Genomic DNA, 21629 nt, shown 5'->3' with positions numbered 1-21629 from the left:
TTTCCCCTTAAGTTGAAATTGAATTGAGAGAGAAGAAAACAGGACAGAGCAGATAGAGCAGTGGTTCTTAACCTTGTTGGAGGTACTGAACCCCACCAGTTTCATATGCGCATTCACCCAACCCTTCTTCATTGGAAAAATAAAATGTGATTTTTTTTCAAATTCAAAACATAGGTATATATTTTACTGGTGCACAAAATGAACCGTGCATCAACATCAACACCGTGTGTTCAAAGAACAAAATCATCAAAACATGATTTTCACACACAAACAAAAACATAATAATGAATATTTACTGCAAATCAGTGTGACTTCTGCTGTTGCCTTTCAGAGACTGCTGTTGTCTCTGTTCCTTTTCTTCGTTTTTATGTCCAGCATCCTCGAAAAGGATTGCTCGCAAAGATATGTTGTAACAAACGGTATGAAAATCTCCAGAGCTTTCTTAGCAATAACAGGGTACGTCACCATTTGTTGACACCAAAACGTTGAAAGCGTTGTTGTTCTGAAGAGTTGCTGTTGAACCTGGCTCTGCTGAATTTCAATGATTTCATCGAGGTATTCATCATTGACATCTGTTGTCTCAACACTAAACGTGAACGGCTGTCTCACCCATGCTGGATATGACTCTCTTGTAGGGAAGAATCCGTCGAGAGACTTTGCAAGCTCATCTAAGTGCATGGCAATTGCTTGCTTCAGTTCCGCGGGTACAGAAATGTCTCCGATTCCAGATACATCTTCGATCTTACTTACACAGTCGTCCAGCAGGGGAAAGTTTGCGAAGTTATCGTTCTCTGTTCGTTGTTTCCATAACGGTAGCTTTTTTTGAAAAGCCTTCAGGTTTTCCTCCGCTTCGATGATGTTGACTCCACCGCCCTGCATCTTTTGATTGAGATGATTGAGAGCTGCGAAGATATCAGCCATGTACACTAAAATGAGAATGAACTCAGAATTTTTTAAGCAATCTGCATGACAATGTTGGTGCTCTTGCAAAAACAGGGCTAATTCCACACGCACGGCAAAAACACGATTCAGCACCTGTCCCCGGGATAACCACCGAACGTTAGAATGGTACAGAAGTACCTCGAATTCAGAGCCCATTTCTTTACACAGCTCACTGAAGATGCGGTGCCTCAGAGCACTAGTTCGCACATAGTTCACCCATTCCACTACATTTTTAATACTTCTGCCAGTTTTGGAGGCAAGGTTTTTGTTGCCAACGCATGCCTGTGCAGAATACAATGCGTAATAATGATGTGTGGTGCATCGGCTTTCACTAGCGCACCAAAACCAGACTTTCTTCCCAGCATGACTGGAGCTCCGTCCGAACAAACTGCAGAAACCATATCCCACAAAAGATTGTTGTCTTTGAAGAAGTCATCCACAAGTTTCTTCACATCGGCTGCCTTAGTTGTTGTTGTAAGAGGCTTACAAAATAAAAAATCTTCCTTTATCACGTCGTCTTTCACATAGCGCACGAATACAGCAAGCTGGCTTAGATTGGAAACGTCTGTGGTCTCGTCGAGTTGAAGGCTGAATTTTGCCGGGCTTGAAATCAGATCTGCAACTACTTGAGCCAAGATGTCTTTGCTCATGTCCTCTATTCTGTCGCTGATGGTGTCATTTGAAAGAGGAATTTGGGATAACTTAACTTCAGCCTCTTTTCCCAGGATGATATTCGCCATCTTCAACACAGCTGGTTTTATGAGTGTTTCACCAATGGTGTGTGGTTTGCCCTGCTTTGCGATCAAGTAAGCAACTTCGTACGATGCTGTGAGGATCGGTTTGTTGATGGGTACAAAACCGAGAACAGGCAGAGTAGCCTTTTCATCGAATCTGGCTCTCTTCACCTTGAATTCAGCGAGCGTTGTGTTCTTTTATTTTCCATCTCCATGCAGCTTAAGGAAGTGTTCTCTTAGTTTTGCCGGTGCTAGACTAGAATTGCTCAACTTGGCATTGCAAATCATGCAGTTAGGACGCTGACTCCCATCACGTTCCGTTATACATGTGAATCCATATTGTACATATTCGTCCGACCACTTTCTTTTTTTGCTCGACATAGTAAGTATGAAGGGATTAAAATATTAAGAAAGAAATCACAAGACGTACCATCACGACAGTCACAAGTCGACTACTGAGCGCACCAAATTCCCTGCAGCACAGATAGGCCAAGCGATGTAGCGTGATCACCTGCAGCCAACGATGGCCAAGCGGGGCGTGTCATCACGAATCATATGAGTCGGATGTGTGTCTTGACCTCCGCCGAACCCCTGAGACTGACTCACCGAACCCCTGGGGTTCGATCGAACCCAGGTTAAGAACCACTGAGATAGAGTGTCCCAGTTGGCTATTCTCCTCTTTCCTCGTTACACATGAGACAGTTCCCATTAAAGCCCTCTGCACTTAACTGGATTACAGCAGAGTTAAGGCACACATGCTCTGTGTTCTGGCCTGGGCTTGGCAAAAGGGTGTCAGCTTTAAACTGATTTCAGATCTTCGAAAAGGGGGGAAGGTTACACACATTGCTTATAGGTTTGGTTTCCACATTTTATTTCAACCTGGGGAACAATGGGATGGGAAAACTTGCCATTTGAATTTAGGCCCTATCAATAAACTAGTCAACATAACCTTTAGTTGAAATGGCTTTCACAAGTTAGGCCTAACATAACATTACAAGATGTATGTTATTGGTTTACGCTCCTGCTTCATGTTTTTTTCTCGGTCAATCAGGTTGAGTGAGTTTCAGTCTCTGAGAGAGCCAACAGGTCATTCCATGATTGAATGATGTGTAGCATATTAGTATATGCAACATAGGAAGTAGTTTGCAGGAGAATTAAAGCCTCAGTGCAAAAATATTAATTTCAAAAATATTAATTTATATATATATATATATATTTTTTTTTTAAATAAATTATTATGATTTTTCAGGGGGTGCTGCAGCACCCTCAGCACCTCTACTTCCCACGGTTATGCTATGCAATATTTGTTCTCCCACAAATAGGCTACTGTATTTGTGTGGCCAGGTTAATTATTCGATTGGTCTGAATAGCTAGCAGTCTGTTTTCACTTTTCACTCAGGCTTAGAAACGTGTCCTTACGTCACCCTTGGAAGGCTCGAACCACGACCGCTACAGCTGAAGAGACACACACTTTTAGAACAGAGAGTCAGAGGGACACGCACTAGACTAGAATAGTGGGGTTGATGCAATCGTCTCAGATTAGACCGGAGTTTGCTTTTCATTTAATTTATTTGGAATTCTGCAGTGAAAGCGCCTGCGCTAGCTAACTGTACGTGACGTCAAAACCAACATGGCAGTCAAGGTGACTTCGGCATCGCTTGCTTTACGTTTCAGAAATTGCTTTTAATGTTGTCTGCATGTTTTATCTGTTTTGTATTGGGTATATTGACTATATCGTTTAAGGGATTATTTGAGTCTCTTTTTAGCGGGTGTAGGGCATTCATTGTTCCGTGCATCACTGCGGTAACGCCCGGTCTCTGGCCTTGAATGAACATCCACTAGGCGGAGTTAGCGATAAGGCTAGCATCTACATCTGATTAACATTGCGATACTAGCTCTACTAACTCGCAAGATTGTGCAATAATGACAACCGCATCACTCAACTACCATCGTGTGTCTAAATACCCTCTTATCCGCTCTGCTCTTTGCTGTTTTAAACCTAACGAGTAATTTGAAGAAGGGTTTATGTCTTCATCTTTTGAGTAACGTTACTGTAGCTAACTAGCCAGTAGCTAGCTAATTAGCAGTAGCAGTGTTTCCTGGTCAACTCACCTGCAGTAACAGTTGGTGTGATACTTTGCATTTGCATTCGTTTTGACAATAATTATATGTCTTGTAGGATAGCAGTCTTTCAAGTCCTCTGTTTGCTTTTGGAATCTTTTCATTTGTAATTTCCAATTGCAAGGAGACACACTTTATCCCAGTGTCAGCTAGCTAGTATTGATTACAAAACCAAACAGCTAGTTAGTTAACCGTTTACATTATGTAAATGTAACTAGCCGCTGTGTATTTGTTTTTGCTGCAGGACGAGTTATTACCTTAACATTTTTATCTTAATCATATTGCTTGGCAGGTGCAATCCACCAAACGGGCAGACCCGAGCGAATTGAAGGTTATCTTTCAGAAGGTAAGAACAACTCTTTGGCCTTCAACTTTAGCCTGCCTCAAATGATCACTATGCACAGTTTATATGCAAAGTGACTCACAATCACAGCTTGGAATCAGCTACCCTCCCTAAATCCTAACCTCCACCATCCGGAAGATGATGCGAAACGGACTATAGTTCAGTTCCTTGGGGAAACATCTAGGGTCACTATCCCCCCAGGGTGAACTGAAGTCATGATTTAGCTTGAGGGAATCTTGTGGGGAGCTAGGTCACTATGCTCTTTAATTAAAGACCAACCCACACATGTTATGTAGTTCTGTCCTTGAGCTGTTCTTGTCTATTAATGTTCAGTATTATTCAATGTTTTGTGTGGAACTTAAGATGAGTAGCTGCGGCTTTCGCAACAGCTAATAGGAATCCTAATAAAATACCAAAATACACACAACACAGTAATGGTGAAAGGTGTATCTCAATAGTGTTTCCTCTTCATCTGTTCTACATGGAGAAGAGGCTATAGAGTAGAATGCACCCTATGCATTAAATCACTGAGAAGGGCAGGCTGTATCATGTATGGGCATGGCATGAGTGCCCGGGCTGGTAGCAAACATCAGTGTCAGTTAACCTTGCCACAAGAAATCCCTCTGCCATAGCTTGAGTCATGTGACATTTGCCTGTGTTTGAATGTGGCAGGCATTCTGTGATGGAGTAAGCAAGCATCTATCGGCTGAATTACAAAGCTAATTGCCTGTGTGTTCACACTGTGTCATCGTCGGCATGGGAGGGCTGTCAGTTCTGCCTGTTTCCCTCCCTGGCAGGGCACCTATACACAGTGTACAAAACATTAGGAACACCTTCCTAATATTGAGTTGCACCCCTTTTGCCCTCAGAACAGGCTCAATTCATTGGGGCATGGACTCTACAAGGTGTCAAAAGAATTCCACAGGGATACTGGCACATCTTGACTCCAATGGTACCCATAGTTGTGTCAAGTTGGCTGGATGTCCTTTGTGTGGTAAACCATTCTTGATACACACGGGAAACTGTTGAACGTGAAAAACCCAGTAGCGTTGCAATTTTTGACACACACAAACCAGTGGGCCTGGCACCTACTACCATACCCTGTTCAAAGGCACTTAAATATTTTGTCTTGCCCATTCACTCTTTGATTGGCACACACAATGTCTTAAGGCTTACAAATCCTTCTTTAACCTTCTTTAACATTGAAGTGGATATAACAGGTGACATCAATAAGGGATCATAGCTTTCACCTGGTCAGTCAGCAGATGGTACATTAGGCTATACAAAGGGGGGGGGGGGGGGGTTATTCACATGACATACAGTATGTAAAATGTGTGAGTTAGAGGTCATGTATTAGTCAAAACATTGAAAGATTGTACAGCATTTAGTATTCAGCATTTCTCAGAACCCGCTGAAGCTGTGAGTTCCATGTTGAACATAAATAATGGCACTTCTAAAGTGTATTTACAGTTGCACACTGTTGTGCTTGATCCTTCATGGCTCTGTGGATGAAACAGCAGTCAGTGCCTCGTATGGGCTAATAGAGCTACTGAAAACATAACATAAAGCCTAAGATGGCTTAGCTCACAAAGGTAGTCCGAGCCGACTAGATGAAAAATTGGTCAGTGTCCCCTGGAGCTAGGTTCTTAACCCTACTTGCTCCTGTAAGTCGCTCTGGATAAGAATGTCTGCTAAATTACTAAAATGAAAGGTTAGGTAAAGAGACCTTACCCAAAATACTTTCTGGAAAGTTCTTATTCCTTTAAGGAATCGGAATCTTTGTAAATAGGCTAGTTCACCTTTAGTTGTCAGTCGGACATGTCAAGTCATATGCATAACTGCGGGTAGGTGTGCTGAGGGTGCTTTAGCACCCCCTGAAAATTTTATTTTATTTTTTGACTGTATTAAAAAAGTGGTGCACTGGGCCTTTACTAGTATTAGCGGACCAATATAGATGTCTGTTGCGCAGCAAAAAATCATTAAATCTCTGCTTTGGCAAAAAAGGTAGTTGTATGATGAAGAACAGTATCTTGCAGGATTCAATAGTTGGAATTGTAAGAGTTGTTGCTATGTCCCTTTCTCTGTGATTCTGTGATTCTAATGGAATCCAGAAAGAACAAAACCCTGTTCTCAAACATTTACATCAAAAGGTGCAAATTTATGGGCAAAGACACAAAACATCCACATCAAATTAAATATTTTTCTTGATCAAATAACATGAAAAACAACCACTTTGTACAGTATTCATTTAGCGTCCTTACAAACCACTTAATGTAAATGTATATTACTGTATTGTACATAGGCTGGTCATCTTGGATTGTACCTGTAGACTTTTCATCACCATGATGGAAAAACATTTAGTACATTGAGACATCAAGTGGTTTGTGGTGATGTGGCTCAGTTGGTAGAGCATAGCGCTTGCAATGCTAGGGTTGTGGGTTCGATTCCAATGGGGGGCCAGTATGAAAATGTATACACTCACTACTGTTATTTGCTCTGGATAAGAGCATCTACTAAAATGTAAAAGAAACTGAAATGGTCATTTTAACGTAGAAAAAGTTGCATTTGCAAAGTATTTCAAGAGACTGAAAAACATTTCAAGGAAGTATTTTTATATTAACTGTTTTTTACAGATAATTATCAAACTCAAGTCACATGCTAGTGAAAACTCACACATTTAGTTTAAATTATTTTCACAAAAGTAGTGCACTGGGCCTTTACTAGTCCTGTGTTAGTGGTCTGGTATAGACAGGGGCAAGAAAAAATCGCAGCACCCCCAAACTACTTCCTGTGGCTATTGTCATACGTAGTTATATTTGGAGAGTGATGCTCATTGATTGAGCATATCTGATGTATATAGGCTTTCGAGTTGTTCACACATTGTCTACACACAGTGCACAGTTTATACTGCCAGAGTGTGAGGCCTTAACAAAATCAATGCCCTTATCGTGTGTCTACCCGGGAAGAAGTAAGAGCCACATTATAGCGTCACATTTAGAACCACCTTAGCGTGCCAGTGTGATGGATAAGAGTTAAGTCAGGAACCCAAACTCCCCCTGTATGCATTCTGTCCTAACCCCCCTCAACATGTCAGTGTTTAGCAGGAAACTCAAAATGATGTGATGTGGGTTTCTGTCGTAATTCTTCTAAGCATGACAGAGGAGTTGATAATGCTCAGGGTTATGATTGTTATAACAACACAAGGAACGGACCCAGTGTGACTCTGTCTGTCATAACCCCTCCAGCATGCCAGTGTGGTGGATGCAGATGGCGAGAAGTTAATGACCCCGGGGGACTTTGTGCAGAAATACCTGGGCCTGCACACACAGATCCACCACAACCCCAAAACTGTACAGCTCATCGCAGGTGTAGCTGATACCACCAAGGACGGGTAAGGAGCTGCCTACATTCACCCTCTCTCTGTCATCCTCTTTGTCTATCTTTATTTCACACACCCTCTCTTCACCAAAAGATGGGTAAAGAGCTGCCTCCTCTCTCTCTGTTCTCTCTTTCTGTGGAACAGTTGCTCAAGCATCCTGCCTTGTCTCCTTCCCTTTCTATTTATCTCTCTCTCCTGTGTCTCATTTCAATTCAAAGGGCTTTATTTGCATGGGACATATGTTTACTAGAGGTCGACCGATTATGATTTTTCAACGCTGATACTGATTTATTGGAGGACCAAAAAAAGCCGATACCGATTAATCGGCCTATTTATTTATTTGTAATAATGACAATTACAACAATACTGAATGAACACTTGTTTTAACTTAATATAATAAATCAATAAAATAAATTTAGCCTCAAATAAATAATGAAACATGTTCAATTTGGTTTAAATAATGCAAAAACAAAGTGTTGGAGAAGAAAGTAAAGTGCAATATGTGCCATGTAAAAAAGCTAATGTTTAAGTTCCTTGCTCAGAACATATGAAACCTGGTGGTTGCTTTTTAACATGAGTCTTCAATATTCCCAGGTAAGAAGTTTTAGGTTGTAGTTATTATAGAACTATTTCTCTCTATACCATTTGTATTTCATATACCTTTGACTATTGGATGTTCTAATAGGTACTTTAGTATTGCCAGCCTAATCTCGTGAGTTTATAGGCTTGAAGTCATAAACAGCGCAATGCTTGAAGCACAGCGAAGAGCTGCTGGCAAATGCAGGAAAGTGCTGTTTGAATGAATGCTTACGAGCCTGCTGCTGCCTACCACCGCTCAGTCAGACTGCTTAATCAAATCATAGACTTAATATAATAACACACAGAAATACGAGCCTTAGGTCATTAATATGGTCAAACCTGGAAACTATCATTTCGAAAACAAAACGTTTATTCTTTCAGTGAAATACGGAACCGTTACGTAGCAAGTCTAATATTGCTGTTACATTGCACAACCTTCAATGTTATGTCATAATTATGTACAATTCTGGCAAATTAATTACCGTCTTTGTTAGGAAGAAATGGTCTTCACACAGTTCGCAACGAGCCGGGTGACCCAAACTGCTGCATATACCCTGACTCTGCTTACACTGAACGCAAGAGAAGTGACACAATTTCCATAGTTCAAAGAAATTCATGTTAGCAGGCAATATTAACTAAATATGCAGGTTTAAAAAATATATACTTGTGTATTGATTTTAAGAAAGGCGTTGATGTTTATGGTTAGGTACACATTGGTTCAAAGACAGTGCTTTTTTCGAATGCGCTTGTTAAATCACCCGTTTGGTGAAGTAGGCTATGATTCAATGATAAATTAACAGCCACCGCATCAATTATATGCAACGCAGGACAAGCTAGATAAACTAGTAAAATCATCAACCATGTGTAGTTAACTAGTGAGTGATTTGTTTTTTATAAGACAAGTTTAATGCTAGCTAGCACCTTACCGTGGCTCCTTGCTGCACTCGCATAACAGGTAGTCAGCCTGCCACGCAGTCTCCTCGTGGAGTGCAATGTAATCGGCCATAATCGGTGTCCAAAAATGGCGATTACCGATTGTTGTAACTTGAAATCGGCCCTAATTAATCGGCCATTCCGATTAATCGGTCGACCTCTGTTATAGAATAATAGTGAAGACATCAAAACTATGAAACAACACATATGGAATCATGTAGTAACCAAAAAAGTGTTAAACATATCTAAAAATATGTTTTTATATTCTTCAAAATAGCAAACCTTTGCCTTGATGACAGCTTTGCACACGCTTGGCATTCTCTTGCAGGGTGCAGAACCACACATCTGTGTCATTCAGAGCTGATTAAAAGTAATGACCTACAAGCAGCCAATCCCCACAGAACCTTCTAATTTTAGTTCAGTCTAGAGAAATGAACTGAAATCCATGACAATTGGTTAACAGTATTTTAAATAGATGGGGTATTTTTAGAAATACTGCATGGTCTAATCTCACCCTACGTCATTGTTGACATTTTTCTGATGTTTCAGCGAAAGCTGAGCCTTTCTCCTTCTGATTGGATGTTGTGTAAGTGAAGCTTTGTCCTGCATGGCTTCATGTGTGTAATGTGTTTTAATGTTGCCTCTCTTTCTCTCTTTCCACAAAACACACACAGGCTGATCTCGTTCCAGGAGTTCTTAGCGTTTGAGTCGGTGCTGTGTGTTCCGGATGCCCTCTTCATCGTAGCCTTCCAGCTGTTTGACAAGACTGGCACTGGAGACATCTCTTTTGGTACGTTACTGTGTGTACATGCTTTCGTCAACTGTTCCCATGATTTCAGCCCAGAAAATGTTGCAATCATTTAATTGTTGATAGGATTACGATTTAGCACACTTACGTTCTCTCTAAATCACTCTCACACACACTTTTTAGTGCTTGAGAGGGGGTGGGTGTGTGTGTGTGTGTGCCTGGCATGCCTAATAATTAAAGGGAACCAATTCTGGTTTGTTAGTATACTCACTCAGCCTAAAGGTTACTGTAATTCTAAATCTGACGAATGTGGGCTATTAATTGTCTGGCATAGAATTAGAATGAGTTGAACAGATTGTCCCTGTTTCACAGATACACAGAAAGAAACAGAATTCTGAGATGTGAAGACATTTTAAAATGGTACACCCAATATGGCCGCCTTTTCTCCCAACACAACATTGCATTCAATGGCAAACCCATTCTACTCATTCCAATTCTATGGCGCTCTCTCACTTTATCCTCCCCTTTAACAGAGAATGTGCGGGACATCTTCAGCCAGACCACAGTGCACCACCACATCCCCTTTAACTGGGACTGTGAGTTCATCCGCCTGCACTTTGGACACGATCGCAAAAAACGCCTTAGCTACCTCGAGTTCACCCAGTTCCTACAGGTATTAACACACACACACACACACACACACACACACAACACACACACACACACACACCACACACCACACACACACTGTCTTCTTTGTCTACAGGAGTTACAGTTGGAACATGCGCGCCAGGCCTTTGCCCAGAAGGACAAGAACAAAAGCGGCACCATCTCTGCCATGGACTTTAGTGACATCATGGCCACCATCCGACACCACGTGCTCACACCGTTCGTGGAGGAAAACCTGGTTTCGGTAGGAGCGTGTGTGTACTGTAAATGTGTTGGGGAGGAGGTCAGGGGGGAAGACTGGATGTTCTAACCCTCTGTGTGATTGTTCTCCCAGGCTGCGGGGGGCAGCACCTCTCACATGGTCAGCTTCTCCTACTTCAACGCATTTAACTCTCTCCTAAACAACATGGAGCTGATCCGCAAGATCTATAGCACACTGGCCGGTACCCGCAAGGACACACTGGTCACTAAAGGTAACACACTGGTCACTAAAGGTAACACACTGGTCACTAAAGGGAACACACTGGTCACTAAAGGGAACACATGTATTCCCATCCATACCAATTGTATACCCTTCCACACACACTGTACTGTACCGACACACCAGGGTTCTCCCCAAAGAATGTGAGAGGCACTGCTCCACCTTTGTGGACTGGCTACTCCACTATGTAATAAAACAAATTAAAATTAACTACTTTTATTTAATATTTGCTTTTTTGTTGCGTTTTTCTCATATAAGGCATTTTTTTGCTCTAGATTGCGGGAAATGGCAGTTACAGGTGTTAAAAAACGCCCAAATCTCTGAGTCCAAAGGGGGGCACTACCACCCTCTGGGTCTCCTCCCCGGCCGTACTCAGCAGAACCACCTTGTTAAAATATTTTGGGGAGTACCCTGTTCCAGACATGTTAGAGTGAGAGGAGTAGTGGGATCACCCTTTCCAGTCGTCTGTTAGCTGCCAGCAGAGGAACTGTTATGTTGAAGAGTCTTGGCGAGGTCTCTCAATCTCTATGTAGTATGTCTGTGTTATGCAGACTTGTTAACCCATCTCTTTTTCACTCTCACACACTGTTTCTCTTCCCCTCTTCCTCCCTCTTGATCTCCCTCTCTCTAGAGGAGTTTATCTTTGCTGCTAACAAGTTTGGCCAGATCTCTCCCATGGAGATCGACATCCTGTACCAGTTATCAGGTCTTCACTCCCACTCTGGGTAAACACATGCATGAGTATCGCTCTTCAGCCTTGCATTGTATGCATAATATATGTGTGCCTTACACAAACATACCTGTTCAGAATGCTGGGGCAAGCTTATTGAATATTATGTGGTAATTGTGCTGTGTTTTGTCTCAGACGTCTGAACGTTTCTGACATTGAGAGGATAGCCCCACTGGAGGAGGGAGCACTGCCCTATCACCTGGCTGAGATACAGAAACAGGTAAGAGACCTGTCTGTGTGTGTGCGTGCTAGTGTGTGCGTGCTAGTGTGTGCGTGCTAGTGTGTGCGTGCTAGTGTGTGCGTGCTAGTGTGTGCGTGCTAGTGTGTGCGTGCTAGTGTGTGTGTGCGTGCTAGTGTGTGTGTGCGTGCTAGTGTGTGTGTGCGTGCTAGTGTGTGTGTGCGTGCTAGTGTGTGTGCGTGCTAGTGTGTGTGTGCGTGCTAGTGTGTGTGTGCGTGCTAGTGTGTGTGTGCGTGCTAGTGTGTGTGTGCGTGCTAGTGTGTGTGTGCGTGCTAGTGTGTGTGTGCGTGCTAGTGTGTGTGTGCGTGCTAGTGTGTGTGCGTGCTAGTGTGTGTGTGCGTGCTAGTGTGTGTGTGCGTGCTAGTGTGTGTGTGTGTGCGTGCTCGTGTGTGTGTGTGTGCGTGCTAGTGTGTGTGTGTGCGTGCTAGTGTGTGTGTGTGCGTGCTAGTGTGTGTGTGCTAGTGTGTGTGTGCTAGTGTGTGTGTGCTAGTGTGTGTGTGCTAGTGTGTGTGTGCTTGCGTGTGTGCTCGTGTGTGCTCGTGTGTGCTCGTGTGTGCTCGTGTGTGCTCGTGTGTGTGCTCGTGTGTGTGCTCGTGTGTGTGCTCGTGTGTGTGCTCGTGTGTGTGCTCGTGTGTGTGCTCGTGTGTGTGCTCGTGTGTGCTCGTGTGTGTGCTCGTGTGTGTGCTCGTGTGTGCTCGTGTGTGTGCTCGTGTGTGTGCTCGTGTGTGTGCGTGTGTGTGCGTGTGCTCGTGTGTGTGCGTGTGCTCGTGTGTGTGCGTGCGCTCGTGTGCGTGCGTGTGTGTGCGTGCGCTCGTGCGTGCGTGCGCTCGCGCGCGTGTGTGCGTGCGCTAGCGTGCGTGTGTGTGTGCGTGCGCTAGTGTGTGGGTGTGCGCGCGCTAGTGTGTGGGTGTGCGCGCGCTAGTGTGTGGGTGTGCGCGCGCTAGTGTGTGTGCACGCGCTTGTGTGTGTGTGTGTGCGCGCGCTTGTGTGTGTGGGTGTGTCAAATCAAATTGTATTGGTCACATACACATGGTTAGCAGATGTTAATGCGAGTGTAGCGAAATGCTTGTGCTTCTAGTTACGACCATGCAGTAATATCTAACAAGTAATCTAACCTAACAATTTCACAACTACCTTTTACACACAAGTGTAAAGGAATGAATAAGAATATGTACATAAAATTATATGGATGAGCGATGGCCGTGCAGCATAGGCAAGATGCAGTAGATGGTATAGAGTACAGTATACATATGAGATAGTAATGTAGGGTATGTAAACATTATATAAAGTGGCATTGTTTAAAGTGACTAGAGATACATTTATTACATCCAATTTTTCCATTATTAAAGTGGCTAGAGTTGAGTCAGTATGTTGGCAGCAGCCACTCAATGTTAGTGATGGCTGTTTAACAGTCAGATGGCCTTGAGATAGAAGCTGTTTTTCAATCTCTCGGTCCCAGCTTTGATGCACCTGTACTGACCTCGCCTTCTGGATGATAGCGGGGTGAACAGGCAGTGGCTCGGGTGGTTGTTGTCCTTGATGATCCTTTTTGGCCTTCCTGTGACATCGGGTGGTGTAGATCAGAGGTCAACCGATTAGGATTTTTCAATAACGATACCGATTATTGGAGGACCAAAAAAAGCCGATACCGGTTAATCGGACAATTTTTTTGAATGTATTTGTAATAATGACAATTACAACCATACTGAATGAACACTTATTTTAACTTAATATAATACATCAATAAAATAAATTGAGCCTCAAATAAATAATGAAACATGTTCAATTTGGTTTAAATAATGCAAAAACAAAGTGTTGGAGAAGAAAGTAAAAGTGCAATATGTGCCATGTAAGAAAGCTAACGTTTAAGTTCCTTGCTCAGAACATGAGAACATATGAAAGCTGGTGGTTCCTTTTAACATGAGTCTTCAATATTCCCAGGTAAGAAGTTTTAGGTTGTAGTTATTATAGGACTATTTATCTCTATACCATGTGTATTTCATATACCTTTGACTATTGGATGTTCTTATAGGCACTTTAGTACTGCCAGTGTAACAGTATAGCTTCCGTCCCTCTCCTCGCTCCTACCTGGGCTCGAACGAGGAACACATCGTCAACAGCCACCCTTAAAGCAGCGTTACCCTTGCAGAGCAAGGGAACAACTACTCCAAGTCTCAGAGCGAGTGACGTTTGAAACGCTATTAGGGCGCACCCCGCTAACTAGCTAGCCATTTTACATCGGTTACACCAGCCTAATCTCGGGAGTTGATAGGCTTGAAGTCATAAACAGCAGAGCTGCTGGCAAAACGCACGTAAGTGCTGTTTGAATGAATGCTTACGAACCTGCTGGTGCCTACCATCGCTCAGTCAGACTGCTCTATCAAATATCAAATCATAGACTTAATTATAACATAATAACACACAGAAATACGAGCCTTCGGTCATTAATATGGTCGAATCCGGAAACTATCATCTCGAAAACAAAACATTTATTATTTCAGTGAAATACGGAACCGTTCCGTATTTTATCTAACGGGTGGCATCCATCAGTCTAAATATTCCTGTTACATTGCACAACCTTCAATGTTATGTCATAATTACGTAAAATTCTGGCAAATAGTTCGCAACGAGCCAGGCGGCACAAACTGTTGCATATACCCTGACTCTGCGTGCAATGAACGCAAGAGAAGTGACACAATTTCACCTGGTTAATATTGCCTGCTAATTTCTTTTAGCTAAATATGCAGGTTTAAAAAATATATACTTCTGTGTATTGATTTTAAGAAAGGCATTGATATTTATGGTTAGGTACCTTTTTCGCGAATGCGCACCGCATCGATTATATGCAGGACACACTAGATAAACTAGTAATATCATCAACCATGTGTGGTTAACTAGTGATTATGATTGATCGATTGATTTTTTTATGAGATAAGTTTAATGCTAGCTAGCAACTTACCTTGGCTTCTTACTGCATTCGCGTAACAGGCAGGCTCCTCGTGGAGTGCAATGAGAGGCAGGTGGTTAGAGCGTTGGACTAGTTAACCGTAAGGTTGCAAGATTGAATCCCCGAGCGTACAAGGTAAAAATCTGTCGTTCTGCCCCTGAACAAGGCAGTTAACCCACCGTTCCTAGGCCATCATTGACATTAAGAATGTGTTCTTAACTGACTTGCCTAGTTAAATAAAGGTGTTAAAAAAACAACAAAAAAACGGCCAAATACTGATTTACTTGAAATCGGCCCTAATTAATCGGCCATTCCGATTAATCGGTCAACCTCTAGTGTAGATGTCCTGGAGGGCAGGTAGTTTGCCCCCGGTGATGCGTTGTGCAGAACTCACTACCCTTTGGAGAGCCTTACCGCTGTGGGCGGAGCAGTTGCCGTACCAGGCGGTGATACAGCCCGACAGGATGCTCTCGATTGTGCAGCTGTAAAAGTTTGAGTGTTTTTTGTGACAAGCCAAATTTCTTCAGCCTCCTGGGGTTGAAGAGGCGCTGTTGCGTTTTCTTCACCACGCTGTCTGTGTGGGTGGACCATTTCAGTTTGTCCGTGATGTGTAAGCCGAGGAACTTAAAACGTTCCACCTTCTCCCCAGTGTTGAGGATCAGCGGGGTGGAGATGTTGTTTCCTACCCTCACCACCTGGGGGCGTCCCGTCAGAAAGTCCAGCACCCAGTTGCACAGGGCGGGGTCGAGACCCAGGGTCTCAAGCTTAGTGGCGAGTTTGGAGGGTACTATGGTGTTAAATGCTGAGCTGTAGGCGATGAACAGCATTCTTAAATAGGTATTCCTCTTGTCCAGTTGGGATAGGGCAGTGTGATTGCGATTGTGCCGTCTGTGGACCAATTGGGGTGGTAAGTAAATTGGAGTGGGTCTAGGGTGTCAGGTAGGGTGGAGGTGATATGATCCTTGACTGGTCTCTCAAAGCACTTCATGATGACGGAAGTGAGTGCTACGGGGCGGTAGTCATTTAGCTCAGTTACCTTAGCTTTCTTGGGTACAGGAACAATGGTGGCCCTCTTGAAGCATGTGGGAACAGCAGACTGGGATAAGGATTGATTGAATATGTCCGTAAACACACCAGCCAGCTGGTCTGCGCATGCTCTGAGGACGCGGCTAGGGATGCCGTCTGGGCCAGCAGCCTTGCAAGGGTAAACTCGGTGAAAATGTTTTACTCACATTGGCTGCGGTGAAGGAGAGCCCGCAGGTTTCGGTAGCGGGCCGTGTCAGTGGCACTGTATTGTCTTCAAAGCGAGCAAAAAGGTTTTTAGTTTGTCTGGGAGCAAGAGATCGGGGTCTGCGACGGGGCTGGTTTTCTTTTTGTAGTCCATGATTGACTGTAGACCCTGCCACATACCTCTCGTGTCTGAGCCGTTGAATTGCAACTATATTTTGTCTCTATACTGACGCTTAGCTTGTTTGATTGCCTTGCGGAGGGAATAGCTACACTGTTTGTATTTGGTCATGTTTCTGGTCGCCTTGCCCTGATTAAAAGCAGTGGTTCGCTCTTTCAGTTTTGTGTGTGCTAGTGTGGGTGTGTGTGCTAGTGGGTGGGTGTGTGTGCTAGTGGGTGGGTGTGTGTGTGTGGGGGTGGGTGTGCTAGTGGGGGTGGGTGTGCTAGTGGGGGTGGGTGTGTGTGTGTGCTAGTGGGGGTGTTAGTGTGTGCTAGTGGGTGGGTGGGTGTGCTAGTGTGTGGGTGGGTGGGTGGGTGGGTGGGTGTGCTAGTGTGTGCGCGCGCGTGCTGGTGTGTGTGTGTGCGCTCAAGTAAATGAGCATACATGTGTGACTCTCTCCCTCTCCCTCTCCCTGTCCCTGTCCCTCTGTCCCTCCCTCTCTGTCCCTCTCTGTCCCTCTGTAGCAGAGCCAAGGTGATGGTTCCAGGTCAGTGTTGCTGCAGGTTGCAGAGTCGGCCTACCGTTTCAGCTTGGGCTCAATTGCTGGAGGTAAGGGACTGGGGAGGGGGTGATGCGGTAAGGGACTGGGTGAGGTAAGGGATGGTACATTTTAAATATTTCCAGTTTCAATAGCACACTTAGAAGCTCATATTTGAGATGGTTCATATCTTCTGTGTATGTTGACAGACATGTTTAACTATAGAATAATTTAACTATAGCATATTAAACAAAACAGAAGTTCTACCAACTGGGGACATTTTGGCTATTTTTAGGCGGTTTAGGGTTTAAATTAGGGGGCCTCCCGAGTGGTGCAGTGGTCTAAGGCACTGCATAGTAGTGCTAGGTGCGTCACTACAGACCTGTGTTCGATCACGAGTTGTATCACAACCGGACGTGAACGGGAGTCCCATAGGGCAGCATACAATTGGCCCAGCTTCGTGGGGGTTTGGCGAGGGGCTTTACTTGGCTCAACGCGCTCTTGTGGCAGGCCGGCAGTGAGACGAGATCAGAAAAGGGGGTCAAATACAACCAAAAATAAAAACAATTGGGCTTGCTTGTTGAAGGTTAGGTTTAGGGTTAAGGTTAGGTTTTGGGGTTAGTGAAAATAAGATTTTGAATAGGAATCAACTGTGTCCCCACAAGGTTAGTAAAACCTACTGTGTGTGTGTGTAGCTACGGGAGCCACGGCGGTGTATCCAATAGACCTGGTTAAGACCAGGATGCAGAACCAGAGGAGTACAGGCTCGTTCGTAGGAGAACTGATGTACAAGAACAGCTTTGACTGTGCCAAGAAGGTGCTGCGCTATGAAGGCTTCTTCGGATTCTACAGAGGTACGGACAGACACCTCTTCCCCTCATAGCTGCTCTCCTGATCGCTCTTCTTCCCCTCATAGCTGCTCTCCTGATCGCTCTTCTTCCCCTCATGGCTGCTCTCCTGATCGCTCTTCTTCCCCTCATGGCTGCTCTCCTGATCGCTCTTCTTCCCCTCATGGCTGCTCTCCTGATCGCTCTTCTTCCCCTCATTGCTGCTCTCCTGATCGCTCTTCTTCCCCTCATGGCTGCTCTCCTGATCGCTCTTCTTCCCCTCATGGCTGCTCTCCTGATCGCTCTTCTTCCCCTCATGGCTGCTCTCCTGATCGCTGTTCCCTTCTTGGCTGCTGTTTTCCCCTCTATCCATCTCTTCTGCTCTTTATCTCTCTTTCCATCCCTGTCTCCTTCACTCTTTTCTCCTGGTCCACATATTTTTCATATCCTGCTCTTCTTTTACCTAAACTCAGCAAAAAAAGAAACTCGCCTCTCACTGTCAACTGCGTTTATTTTCAGCAAACTTAACATGTGTAAATATTTGTATGAACATCACAATATTCAAATACTGAGACATAATCTGAACAAGTTCCACAGACATGTGACTAACAGAAATGTAGTAATGTGTCCCTGAACAAAGGTGGGGGTAAAAATCTAAAGTAACAGTCAGTATCTGGTGTGGCCACCAGCTGCATTAAGTACTGCAGTGCATCTCCTCATGGACTGCACCAGATTTGCCAGTTCTTGCTGTGAGATGTTACCCCACTCTTCCACCAAGGCACCTGCAAGTTCCCGGACATTTCTGGGGAGAATGGCTCAATGGGATTGAGATCCGGGCTCTTCGCTGGCCATGGCAGAACACTGACATTCCTGTCTTGCAGGAAATCACGCACAGAACGAGCAGTATGGCTGGTGGCATTGTCATGCTGGAAGGTCATGTCAGGATGAGCCTGCAGGAAGGGTACCACATGAGGGAGGAGGATGTCTTCCTCTTCCCTGTAACGCACAGCGTTGAGATTGCCTGCAATGACAACAAGCTCAGTCCGATGATGCTGTGACACACGGACCCTCCACCTCCAAATCAATCCTGCTCCAGAGTACAGGCCTCGGTGTGACTTTCATTCCTTCGACGATAAACGCGAGTCTGACCACGTGAGACAAAACTGCGACTCATCAGTGAAGAGCACTTTTTGCCAGTCCTGTCTGGTCTAGTGACGGTGGGTTTGTGCCCATAGGCGACGTTGTTGCCGGTGATGTTGTAAGGCACGTCCTGACCAGACAGGCCTACAAGCCCTCAGTCCAGCCTCTGTCAGCCTATTGAGGACAGTCTGAGCACTGATTGTGCGTTCCTGGTGTAACTCGGGCAGTTGTTGTTGCCATCTTGTACCTGTCGCGCAGATGTGATGTTCGGATGTACCGATCCTGTGTAGGTGTTGCTACACGTGGTCTGCTCCTGCGAGGACGATCAGCTGTCCGTCCTGTCTCCCTGTGGTGCTGTTTTAGGCGTCTCACAGTACGGACATTGCAATTTATTGCCCTGGCCACATCTGCAGTCCTCATGCCTCCTTGCAGCATGCCTAAGGCACGTTCACGCAGATGAGCAGGGACCCTGGGCATATTTATTTTGGTGTTTTTCCAGAGTCAGTAGAAAGGCCTCTTTAGTGTCCTGTCGTGTCTTTGGCATCATTAAACTGAAGACTTATTTATCAAATAACTCTCTGTAATTATTATTACGCGATTAAACTGATTAATCATGTAACTAATTAACTAGGAAGTCGGGGCACCAAGGAAAATATTCAGATTACAAAGTTATAATTTTCCTAATATAACTTTTCTGATATTTTATATCTGATCAATTAGTCTTTGAATTAATTAATTACTTATTTTACCTCACGTTAGTCTCATTCCAAACGTCGTATATTGTTGGTTATCTGCACAAACTCAGTCTTCACTGAGTCATCCATACATCAATTGTCTTAAATCATTTATTAACTAAGTAATTCACAGAACTGCATAAACAAACAGTAGATATTTACAAGGAAATGATAACGGAGTTTCCCTAGTGGGATAAACCGGTATCGCGGCTTGGTGGACAAAAAGGGAAGTGGGGGTCAACTGAGATGAGACACTACAACGTTGATAATTATAACAATTGAAATGCTGATCCTTTGCACATGAACGCTCACTCATTCGGGAACAATTGCAATCAATATATATATTTACGCTCAGTGTGTCGTCGGGATCTCTGCGGAAAAGTTAGTTTCTGTTGGAGTTTCCGTCCTCTCTCTCTCTCTCTCTGTTGTGGTTAGAGTGGATAGTTCAGAGTGACATTCATTCATGTCGTTATGGATAGGTGTTTCGGCGGTTGTCGTTCTTCGCGTTCAATGATACCTAATTCCTAGCTGCAGACTAGTAATTAATATCAAAGACTTGTTCTTATTCTGTCGGTATCGATAGTCTAAGAGTTTAACCACGTGGAATGGTTAAAATATTCAGCAGTCTGGTCTCAAACCTTGGCCCTCTCGTTATCGAGGTAAGCTGGTCTGCAACCTTTGTCCTCTCATGTTTGGGAGAAACATGGTCTGGTGATGGAAAACCCGAGTGGGGGTTTTATTCGGAAGTTGCAGAAAAGGGCCTGTCCCAGGATGCCCGACCCTAACTGGGCTCATGGGCGGTCCTCTGATTTAGTTAAACTCAAAAGGGAATTGGAGTTTCCTTCATTAAACAGTCCAAAATCACATTACACAATTTTACAAACAGTATCATCCTCACTCATTCGTCTTATACAACAATTAGATGTAAACCTCATATCTGAGGCTATTATATAAACAGCGTTATGGTAATGTGGCCGCACCATCTCTCATGAGTTTTACAAACTTGTAACAAACGGACCAGTTCGTAGCTGGATTCTTCACCAATCTTTTATACCTACTCCGGAACATAAATGTTGTTCGGACCTCAAGTTCTGTGAGGTGGAAGAAATTACTTTGTTCTCTATGAAAATTCACTCTGTCTCTATACTGTGTGGCCATGAGGCAGGCTCTTCCCTAGGAATTTACGACCTCTCTGACCACAGCAGCCTGGTTGTAGGAGGCAGAGAGGGGGATGGTGCTCGCTGTACCCAAAGACGGCAACGTCATGACAGTCCTAAGTTTTCATAACTGTGACCTTAATTGCCTACCATCTGTAAGCTGTTAGTGTTTTAACGACCGTTCCACAGGTGCATGTTCATTAATTGTTTATGGTTCATTGAACAAGCATGGGAAACAGTGTTTAAACCCTTTACAATGAACATCTGTGAAGTTATTTGGATTTTTACAAATTATCTTTGAACGACAGGGTCCTGAAAAAGGAACGTTTCTTTTTTTTGCTGAGTTTATATTCACTGCTCTCCTCCTTCTGCTCTCTCTTCTGTTGATGGGAAAAGGACTGAAGTGTCTCCCATCTAGTGTTGGCTCACCCACACTGCAACACTAAACCTGCATCCGTCCATCCACTTCTTCCTTTGTCCTTTTAATTCTCCCCTTTCCTTCATTCTCATCCCTGCACTCTTCTCCTCCCTTCTCTCCTTCTACCCTGAGAAACTAGTCATCGTGAGATGTGGTTCATGTCATATGTGGACTCAATCTCCCATGCTGCTCTCCAGGTCTTCTTCCCCAGCTCATAGGCGTGGCTCCAGAGAAGGCCATCAAACTCACAGTGAGTCAAACTCCTCCCCCTCCTGTTCACTCAGCCAATCACTATGGAGATGAATCCTTAATTAACACTAAATTCTTTCTCAGACGTTCCTGGCTATTCCCCCTGTAGTATCTCTGCTGATTCCCTCTCTCTCTACCCCCTCTCTCCCTGTAGGTGAATGACTTTGTGAGAGATAAGTTCACCGGTAAAGGCGACACCATTCCCTTTGCTGCTGAGGTGCTGGCTGGAGCCTGTGTGAGTAAGACTGGTCAATCAATCAATCAAATGTATTTATAAAGCCCTTTTACATCAGCCGATGTCACACAAGTGCTGTACAGAAACCCAGCCTAAAACC

The 21629-nt window shown here is 44.1% G+C and overlaps 2 protein-coding genes across 2 annotated transcripts in view; one reads left to right on the top strand and one right to left on the bottom strand.

Moving 5' to 3' along the window:
- Window positions 1-2169, bottom strand: part of LOC139550360 (methionine aminopeptidase 1D, mitochondrial-like) — a 28885-nt gene extending 26716 nt beyond the window's left edge. Inside the window, exon 1 of the mRNA XM_071361221.1 lies at window positions 2107-2169. The gene's annotated coding sequence lies outside the window, so the exon portion shown is untranslated. The remainder of the gene's footprint in view (window positions 1-2106) is intronic.
- Window positions 2170-3084: 915 nt separating this feature from the next.
- Window positions 3085-21629, top strand: part of slc25a12 (solute carrier family 25 member 12) — a 24972-nt gene continuing 6427 nt past the window's right edge. The window contains exons 1-13 of the mRNA XM_071361202.1: window positions 3085-3318; window positions 4090-4143; window positions 7386-7531; window positions 9706-9821; window positions 10313-10452; window positions 10546-10692; window positions 10783-10921; window positions 11561-11654; window positions 11795-11879; window positions 16756-16840; window positions 17465-17623; window positions 21243-21295; window positions 21449-21529. Coding sequence (XP_071217303.1) covers window positions 3307-3318; window positions 4090-4143; window positions 7386-7531; window positions 9706-9821; window positions 10313-10452; window positions 10546-10692; window positions 10783-10921; window positions 11561-11654; window positions 11795-11879; window positions 16756-16840; window positions 17465-17623; window positions 21243-21295; window positions 21449-21529 — 1311 coding nt within the window. The 5' untranslated portion in view covers window positions 3085-3306. The remainder of the gene's footprint in view (window positions 3319-4089; window positions 4144-7385; window positions 7532-9705; window positions 9822-10312; window positions 10453-10545; window positions 10693-10782; window positions 10922-11560; window positions 11655-11794; window positions 11880-16755; window positions 16841-17464; window positions 17624-21242; window positions 21296-21448; window positions 21530-21629) is intronic.

Source organism: Salvelinus alpinus, chromosome 23 (assembly GCF_045679555.1).
Source record: "Salvelinus alpinus chromosome 23, SLU_Salpinus.1, whole genome shotgun sequence".
NCBI lineage: Eukaryota > Metazoa > Chordata > Actinopteri > Salmoniformes > Salmonidae > Salvelinus > Salvelinus alpinus.
This window is presented reverse-complemented; position numbering and strand designations above follow the sequence as displayed.